Below are 9,583 nucleotides of genomic sequence, written 5' to 3'. Positions count from 1 at the left end.
CCTGCCCTGCCTGGCCCAGTCTCACTCAGCAGTGATGGCGGAGTTGGGGGAAGTGATCTGGTTTGGGTGAGCCTGACCTAAACGCAGCCCTTTTCCTAGCCAAGGGCTTGTCTACATGGGGAATGTAACCAGCATCCTGACACCGCAGCGGTTACACCTGTGTAATGCCCCATCTAGACCCTCACATGCTGGATGAAGCTGGCTTTTTCCCAGTGTAGCCGGCATCACTTTCAAAGCAATATAAGCTGAAGCAGAAAATGGCACTCTGGGTCCAGAATAAGTGTTTCCACACCGGGAGTTTTCCCAGTCTAGCTATAGCGGTGCATTTACACTGGCTGTATTCCCTGTGTAAACAAGCCAGGCAGTGTGCCCAGCTGAAACTAGCTTATGGTGGAAGATCCTTGCTCCATGCACCTGGTCTTGTCCCAGTAAATGGCTGGTGGGGCCCCAGTAACTGGTCTGGGTGACTGGGCTGCGCGGGCAGTGAATGCCCTGGGAGGCGGGACTCTTGCCCTGCCCGGCTGCGGTTACGGTTTGGGCTGGAAGACTCATCCAGAGGAGAGAACTTAGGGCCGAGCCGGCTGATTTCATCAGGACCGGTGTTCCATGCCGCCTGCGTCGCACACCTCCCCAGACTCAGCCGCTCAGAAGTAGCATCAGGGGAGACACGACCTTCTCCCGCAGAGGCTGCAGCTATGAGGAGGCGAGTGCCCTCTGTCAATAGAAGAGAACAGGCTCCTGGGGAGAGCTCGGCACCTGCTTCTCTCTTCAGGGGGACGCGGGTCTCTTTACTGAGAGAACCCAATTCCTGGAGAGAAGTGAGAGAAGAACCTGACTCCTGCTCACCAGCCGTGAGAGATCCAAGCTCATCTCCGCGATGCTGAATAGCCTGTGGTCTCCCTCATAGCGCTGCCATGCACTGAGACGCAGCCTGTCTGTCAGAGGCTATCACTAAAGGGCTAATAGGGAAACGGCCTGACCGCCTGCCTGCCTGCTCAGCTGGGCTGATTGGTGGCTGTCCAACAGCTGCGGAGATAAAAGGCTGCAGGGCAGTGCGGGCCAGGGTAGCTACTGGAGACACAGCAGAGGTGTTGAGAGGAGATGCTGTTACCTCAGGGCTAAGACTGATCAGTAGCTGACCAGGGAGTCAGGGTGTTCTCTCAGTAAAGAGACCCACATTTCTCTTTACTGAGAGAACCTCAGCCCTGAGCTGAGCATCCAGGCGGTCTGATGCACGGGGAGACGCAGGCGGCTAAGGAAGGGATCCAGAGAGGCCAGCACGCTGAGCAAGGAGCTGCCTCCTCTAGCCAAGAGACAATACCTACACTCCATCGCTCCCCGCGGAGTTGGACACTATCTCTGCTTGGGACTTTCAGCTGGGTGCCCCGAGGGAGTGGGAGTTCAGTCTCCCACCTGTGATGTGGAGCAGGGATTTGAGGGTGGGTTCCCATCACCTCAGGGGGGTGCCTAGCCCCTGCACTGCAGAGTCCCCCTCTCTGGCTCAATGCACATTCCACTAGTTTTTCGCACAGTGGAACAAAAGGCTCCAAGGGAGCCCCACACCCAATGCCCGCCTCACCGGTGCTCAGGGTTCAAATGGAGGCGTGGGGTGGGGATGGGCATGCTCTGGGCATGCTCCAGGGCTCAATCCGGCAGGCGAGATGGGCAGGGAGGAGTGAGGATCCCGTGGCAGGGAGGAGTGAGCTGTCTGCCTAGACTGAGTCTGCTGGGCGTCTGTTCTCTGGCAGGTAGGCCGGCTCCTACAGTCCTTCAACGGTAGAGATCTAGCCACCTATGGTGTTAGGGGCCAGCTGTGCTGGGGATTTGAGGCTCGCGGTGGTTCCTAAATGCTGGCCCTCGGCACCTGCCTCCTCTTGTGGGCCTGGCCCTGAAACCCCAGACTCAGAAGCTGCGGATACACTGAGGTCTGCTGGCTTTCAAGGAGACTTGCGTTCCTAGGTCACTTCGCAGACCGGGGTGAGGCTCCCCTGTCGCTTAAGGCCAGATTTTGTAAAGGTATTTAGGTGCCTAGTGGGATGTTCAAAAGTATTGCCTAGATTAACTGGTCCCGAATGGATTTACCCACTTACACTTCTGCACGTCCCACTGTCTCCACATACGTTTTTAGGATCAGGCTCTTGGGCACATCTGAAAATTTTACTCCTGGTCCTTAACCTCCCCTGAGGAGAGCTGAGTGAATAATGGATGTGGTTTTTCAGCTCAGTGGCCCATATGACACGGGGACTTCTGCCAACTAGCAAAGGGCACAGGGGGCGCGTAGTTTCACGGGGATCCCCTGGGTTGGAGATCTGCATCGTAGCTCACTGGAGCGGGGCCTGTGAGCCGACAGCACGCTGGTCGTCGTAATCCTTGTGAAATGTGTGGATGGAGAACATTTAAGGGGTTGTGTATCTATACTGAAAATGTGGTCGTGGGGTTAAGCCAGGTCGCCAGGAGGGGACGTGCCTCAGGAAAACTTCCTGCCGGTAAGAACAGGAGGACAGTGGAACAGACGGTGCCGGGGAGGCCGTGGAAGCTCCTTCCCTGGAGGCTTTCATAAAAGGCTGGAAACCACCTGACTTGGTTGGGTCTAAACCATCCAATCCTGCCTCTTGGCAGGGGTTAGACTAGGTGACCCCGGCATCCTTTCTAACCTTATGGGTCTATACCTCTGATGCTCTTTTCAGGCAGGAGGGAACTGGATCTTACCTCCCTACCTGGTCATTTGTGTATTGTAGGCCTCTGTTGTGAATCCTACATCTACAGAATGTGCCAGGTGCAAGTGAAGAGACTGCAAAATCTGAGAGAAACAGAACTGAGGGTTTACAAGAGAGGCTGTGTCTAGTCATTATTGAACGACAGATGTTGAGACTCAAGAAGTGAAAGCTGAGTAACTTTAAAACACAAACTCTCAACATCCCGTGGCAAACTATACCCAGTAAATAGCTTTAAATCCGACTAGTTCTCAAGCAGCATTTTTCTTTGCCAACCTGTAAATTTCATTGATCATCACTGGAAACATTTATCAGTGCATGTGTTGGGTGAAATCAACGCTTACCGGTAACAATCTAATTCTGTGCAGCTGATCCTTTTTAATACCCTCTGCAGCATCCTCCCAGCTGGCCTGTGGCATCTCCCTCAGTATCTTTTTTCCCCAGGCTCCCCAGATGCATCCCTTACCTTGTGCTGCCATCTAGTGCACAGCAGATTCTTTATCATTTGTGCCACATGATATCTCGTAGCCACAGTCCCACGGCTGCTTCCTTCCCTTCTTCCTATCCAGGGGATGCGGTTCTGTAGGTGCCCTTTTCCCTTGTGTTGCTCTCAGCTTGTGCCAATAACACAGCAGAGACGCCCTCATTCACGCAATGGCAGCAAACGTAGAGTGCAGCTGCCCCTTTCCATAATTTGTAACTTCCACTCTCATCTAGCAGTCATTACACAGTATAACAGACTTTTCCTTTTCCCCTCTCAGCTAGGGATGCTCCTAGAGGGAAATGGCCCCTTTCTCCTTTCATTACCAGCTGCTGGTACCCGGTAGCCCGTGTGCAATACAGTTGTATCTTTGGTCAGGTTTACACAGAGATTGTTACCAGTCTAGTAAGATGGGTTAGACTCTCTTAATGACCCTTCTACCCCAGTCAACATGGGTATGCTAACTAAAACAGCTCTCTTCTACTGTCACTTACTTCACTGCCGGAACCCAGCCAGATAAGCTGTACAAACAAAAGCACTTTCTTTGCTGGTAAAAGCCGTGTCTACAGTAGGAAGACTTGCTGATATAGCTCCACCAGTGTCAGCGGCGCAGCAAGCAGGGTTTACCCAGGGTACAATCGGGACTGATGGACAGCTGTGTTCCCTCAATTCACCAGCGTGGGGTACCTCTTTACTCCCCTGGATTTCAGTGGGCGCTAGGAGCCCACGTCTCTTTTGAGGAGCAGGACCGGAGAAAGGGAGCCCCAGAAGCCAGCGTGCTGAGCAGGGAGCCCACAGGGAATGCTGAGGAGAGGGATGTGACCGAAGCCCTGCTCCGATGAGGGAATAAGGTGCCAAATCTCCTCCAGAAGGAGGATCATGGGGGGGGGGGGGGGGAGTTCTCAGATGTGACCCCCCCAGCAGGGGGCAATTGCTGTGAAAGTGGGAAACCAGGGTTCTCTTCCCCCTCCGCCTGCCGTGCAGCAGGGGTTGAACAGGGATCTGACCCCTGGGCCGTAGCATCATTCCTCCTCGCTTTGGCCCAATGCATGATGAGTTGATCCCACAGGGAAAGTATCCCCCCTGCCCCCCATTATCCGACTATCCCATAGCCTGGTGGTCGGGACCCTGCCTCCAGAGCAGGAGACCCAAGTTCTGACCCCTTCTCTACGACTGGCAGAAGGGAGTTCAATGTGCATCTCCCACGCCCCGGCCGAGCGCCCGACCCACAGAGGTAACGGCTGGAAGGGGGGCTGCCTCTCCCCCGGCCCTGGGGCTCGAGGTTAGGGCTGCTCTGAGCACATCAAATGGGTCAGGCCCACAGGTGTGAAAAGGTGGGGCAGGGCCTAGCCTGCAGGTTCCCTGCAGCTTGCGTATGAGAGCGAAGAAGCCTCGGCCCGGAGAGCGAGGGGGGCGGGCCCTTGCCAGCTGCCACGGACGTAGGCAGGGAAGGGAACCTAATGGTGGAAATTCAGAGGCCGAGGAGATTTTCCTGAGGCTCAGTGGGAGGTTGGGCAGCGGCTGAGCAGGGCTTCTGAGGTCCTCTGTGTCATCACAAGGTTGGATTTAAGCAGCTGGAGGGACAAACGCCTCCGTCCTCTGGTGGATCTAGCCCCTGAATCTCCTATTCGACAGGCACTTGGGAACAAATCTCACTCCTAAATCACATAAGCACTGCAGCAATGCCCCACATTGTCCCCCTTCTGCCCTCCTCCCGGTCTTTTACAACACCTAGCAAACCATCGAGGGTCAAAATATGACACAACTGGCAGCTACACTGTGTAAGGGGTGCTGCGGGCAGCAGGGGCAGGGGGGCAGCCATATTGTGTAATGGGAGGGGCAGCCATATTGTGTAATGGGTGAGGCGGGGGGCGGCCATATTGTGTAATGGGCGGTGGTGGCCGGGCCAGGGGCGGCCATATTGGGTAATGGGCATGAGGGTGCAGCCCGGGTTTTCTAGCCGGTTTTGTGTCCATTCTGTTGATCTCTGGATGGCAGATGATCATGGGGAATAAAAATGGCCAGTGCTGAGTATTCAAACCATGGTTTTAATTAAAAATGTTTAAGTGATTAAGAGTGGATAAATGAGGGATTAAATGTCAAATCTTGAAGATTCAGGTCTATCCCTACATTACCCTGTACTGTGTCTATTCTAGCCCTGTTTTCAGCCAGTATCCTTCAAGGAGCTAAGCAATAAGGTTTCCAGAGAGTCACATTTTGTTGAACCTGCAGTCTGCCCAGATAGGAAATCTGTCCCAGGGATCAAGAGAGATGGCGTTTCCCTTCCCCAGCCTCCATTCTGCACTCAGCTAGTGTTCCAGTATCCAGCAAAGGGAGACCATGAAAACAATGCAGACATGTTAAGGAGTGAATGTTGTTTGTTTACATCACACAGTGAATTTCTTGCCCCTAGAAACAGCCCATTGCAGCCCCAGAACAGGGAAATCAAACATCCATCACAGCATTCATCCTCCTGGGATTCGGGACCCTTCCTGATCTGCAAATCCTTCTCTTCCTGCTGTTTCTAGTGATCTACATCGCAACCATGGCTGGGAACATCCTCATCACGGTGCTAGTTGTGACTGATCAGCACCTTCACACCCCCATGTACTTCTTCCTGAGGAACCTGTCCTGCCTGGAGACCTGCTTCACCTCCACCATCTTGCCCAGGCTGCTGGCCAGTCTCCTGACCGGGGACAGAACCATCTCGTTCAGTGGGTGTATCACACAGTTATATTTCTTTGGTTCTCTGGTAGGCACAGAATGCCTGCTCCTATCGGTGATGTCTTACGACCGGTATTTAGCCATAGTCAAACCACTTCACTACGCAGCCCATATGATTGGCAGGGCTTGTCTCCAGCTCACAGCTGGCTCCTGGGCAGGTGGCTTCCTAGCTAGTAGCATATTAGTGCTGTTGACATCACAGTTAACTTTCTGTGGCCCCGATGCTATTGACCATTTCTTCTGCGATCTTATCCCCCTTGTAAAACTCTCCTGCAATGACCCTCAGCTGATGGAAATGTTGGCTTTCACATTCAGCTTCCTTTTTTTACTGGTCCCATTCCTACTGACCATAATGTCCTACATCTGCATCATCACCACCATCCTGAGAATCCCTTCCACCACTGGGCGGCAAAAGGCCTTTTCCACCTGCTCCTCTCACCTCATCGTGGTGACCCTTTATTATGGAACTCTGCTGGTTGTCTACATGTTCCCCACAGCGCACACGCTGAGGGACTTCAAAACCGTTCTCTCGGTCGTCTACACGGTCCTGACTCCCCTGGTCAATCCCCTCATCTACACCCTGAGAAACAAAGAGGTCAAGGAGGCGCTGAGGAAATCTTGCAGGAAATGCATGTTTGGACAATGCGAGCCAATCAGGTGCCTTAGGTAAAGTAGCTAGGCCAGAGGCTAGCTTTGGGCCTGAACCGAAGTCTGCTGTGGACCAAGATTGTGTTCACATTAGCTTCACTGGGCTGTGTCATGCTCTTGGAGTCACAGCCAAAGTGGAGACGGACACACCTTTTGGAACCCGTGACCCGTTCTTGTTAGGGCCTTTATCAGATGCCGCAACTGGGCGGGCGGGAGATTTGAACTAGTGGCCGCTCAGAGTTCAGCCAAAGACGGGGGATTGTGCTCAGTGAGACAGTGCAGGGAAAACAGACTCAGCTGGGTATCCGGTCCCTGTAGGGTGAGAGACTTAAACACACACAGAGACAGACAGACAGACAGACACACACACACACAGACACACACAAATCTGATGCCTACATGATACAAATATATGGTTGCAGCATCAGCCTGGGACACCAGCGTTCGGAAATGGTGTAATTCATTTTTGTTCCTTGTAGTGTATTTCATCCCCAGGCTCCTTTCCAAAGGGACAGGAATCAAAGGAAAACCTCTAACCTATGCTGCAGGGCCCAGCACAGGCCTCCTAGTGGCCCATTCTCAGCAGTGACGTAGGGCCAGTTTCTCAAGATAGTTGGGTGCCCGGTGTGAGGCTGCAGAGGGCATGCCCAGAGGCAGAAACACAGGGGTTGTGGCCGTTTCGCTGCAAACACTTATGCACCTACAGGGACACAGGCAGCTGAGCCGGGGTTTTGTGAATCCCAGGAGGGCTGGATTCTGGAGTTCAGGTGCCTAAAGTGGAAGCTCTGTGGCTCCAGTCCTAGGCCCTCATCCTCATGTAACAGCTGGGGAAACTAAGGCAGAACGAGGTGCAGTTACCTGCCCGGAGTCGCTCACCGGGCGAGTGGCTGGGACAGGCATGGAAACCAAGCGTCCAGAGTCCTAGTCCTGTGCCCTGACTGCTCCACCATGTCCACTTGTAGTTGACAATGACATCTAAGGGTGTTAGGTGCCCAACTCCCAATCCCTGGCTGTAGGATTTAGGTGCCTAACATCACCTCTCATGGGAAAATCCAGCCTGTACATTTACAGCCAAACCAGTATCCTGAGAATTCCCCCCATGCCCAGGGGATGTTTTCCACCAACTCCTTCTCATGTTTTCCCATTTTCTAGGAGATGCCAGTAACTCTGTGTCTGTTACCAAAAGCCTAGATCAATAAAAACTAAACGAAGCTAAAACCGTCTCTTTCTGTCGTCTTTGCTGTCAGATCTGCCATTGTCTGTCCCCTTCGTGTCTGGGGTGAGAAATCAATACGTAAAGGTTTGTCTACATGTGGAAGCTGCACCACGTTAGCTATCCTGGCAATTTGCAATAAAGAGCTGAAGGAGCGAGAGTCAGAGGCAAGCTCAGAAAGCTGAAGTGAAATTTCAGGGCGTGAGTGAGGGAAAACCCTTCGACTGGGTGAATTGCTCCAGCCCGGAAGAGGTGGGGGAAGCCTGCTATGGCAGGAAGGATTCTGACCAGAGGGCAGTTTGGGGTGTTTTCAGCTGCAGGTAAGACTTCTGGGTTTAGTTCTGAACTTGAAGTTAATGTATGAAACCAATGGAGGGCTGTTGTGATTTGCACTGGAGAAAGCCTGTGTGGAGTTTACTGGGGAACAAAGAAGGGAAACTGAGGTGAGGGGCTGAATTTTATGCTACTCTGAGGTCTTCAGGAGGTGCCACGCGGGACCCGCTCATCCACAGCCAGCGGATGCAATTATAGTGATGTGAAGGCGCTTATATCGATATAGTTCATTCGCATATGCAATAAGCCAGACCAATGCTAGAGACCTCCATTGGGAAACTGTGGCCGTACTAGAGGTTGTACTGACATAGCAACCTCACACCACTAACCAGAATAGTGACACTGGTAGAGACCTCGCCCAACAAGTGAGCCCCTGTGAAAATATGTCAGGCCATTCCTGGCTTTGAAAGGAACTCCGATAATCCAAGGAAAGGGGCTTTTGCATGAACATGGAGTGCTGATAATCTGCCAAGTCAAAAAGGGCCAACTGATGGAAAGAGAGACTGGTGTGAATAACCCACAGCTGGACGCTTGTGTGCGTCTACGCTGCCGCCAGGGGTATGGTGGATAATGGAGGGTGAAGTCTGGTAAAGGCCTGATTAGGGTCTAGAATGGGCACTACTGGGAAGAGAAGGTTAATGTGGCCAGGATTTTGTGTGTCCCTTGTAACAATCTCTAGCTGGCAGCTGACCACAGGAATGACAAACGGACAGTAATAAATATTAAACCACGATTTCAGTAACAAAAAAGTGAGTGATTAGCAGTCGATAAACTGGGAATTAAAAATGAAAGCCACGGTGTGACGATTCAGGACCATCCCGGGGGTATAGCCCATTTTCAGTTTAGATCTGTCTCCTTCAAAGAGTTAAGCGATGGGATTTCATCCCTATCTGCCATATATTTGCCAGAGATCAATTTAAAAACCAAACAAAACCCCCCTGCCTTTAAAAATGCAATTATAGGAGACCCAAATATTCAACATTGGGCATTATGAAAACAAAGCTTTGGCGACATAAAATTATCCCCACGGCTGATAAAGGACTGAGACCTCATTACATGGCTAGGGAGCAAATTATACTACCAAAGGACTGGAACTAACAATCTTCTAGTTTGTTTTGCATTCAGAACTAAGTGGATGTTTGTATTCTTCCTTAAAATCTGGAACAAACCTTTCCGTCAGGGGAAGAAGGGACAGTCAGTCACAAACTTTGTGCTGAAAAAGCACAGGTTTTGAATCAAGCTACAGAACCTGCTGTAATACACAGAAATGAAATGATCATATTCACTGTGCCCAGACAGGACCCTGACCTGGTTAGTGTGAATATCTAACCAACCCTGTAGAGGAGAGTAATCACAAAGTTCTGATGATTGTCATACAGTCCAACAGACCAACGGGGGGGCCTATAGTTCTGGTACAAGATTATCTCATTCCTACAATTGCCGGGCACTGAAGATCCCTGAAACTTTTCC

At 51.9% G+C, this 9,583-nt stretch overlaps 1 protein-coding gene across 1 annotated transcript; it reads left to right on the top strand.

Annotated features, from left to right (window-relative positions):
* Positions 1-3,368: 3,368 nt before the first annotated feature.
* Positions 3,369-6,589, top strand: LOC137142771 (olfactory receptor 6F1-like). Its single transcript, XM_067532226.1, has 2 exons — positions 3,369-3,380; positions 5,609-6,589. The coding sequence occupies exons 1-2, from the start codon at positions 3,369-3,371 to the stop codon at positions 6,587-6,589; spliced, it is 993 nt and encodes a 330-aa protein (XP_067388327.1).
* Positions 6,590-9,583: the final 2,994 nt, after the last annotated feature.

This window comes from Emydura macquarii, unplaced genomic scaffold (assembly GCF_026122565.2).
Source record: "Emydura macquarii macquarii isolate MOO-44397 ecotype Brisbane River unplaced genomic scaffold, CSIRO-AGI_Emac_v2 contig_3249, whole genome shotgun sequence".
Lineage (NCBI taxonomy): Eukaryota > Metazoa > Chordata > Testudines > Chelidae > Emydura > Emydura macquarii.
Note: the sequence above shows the minus strand (reverse complement) of the source record. Positions and strands in the feature narration are given on the sequence as shown.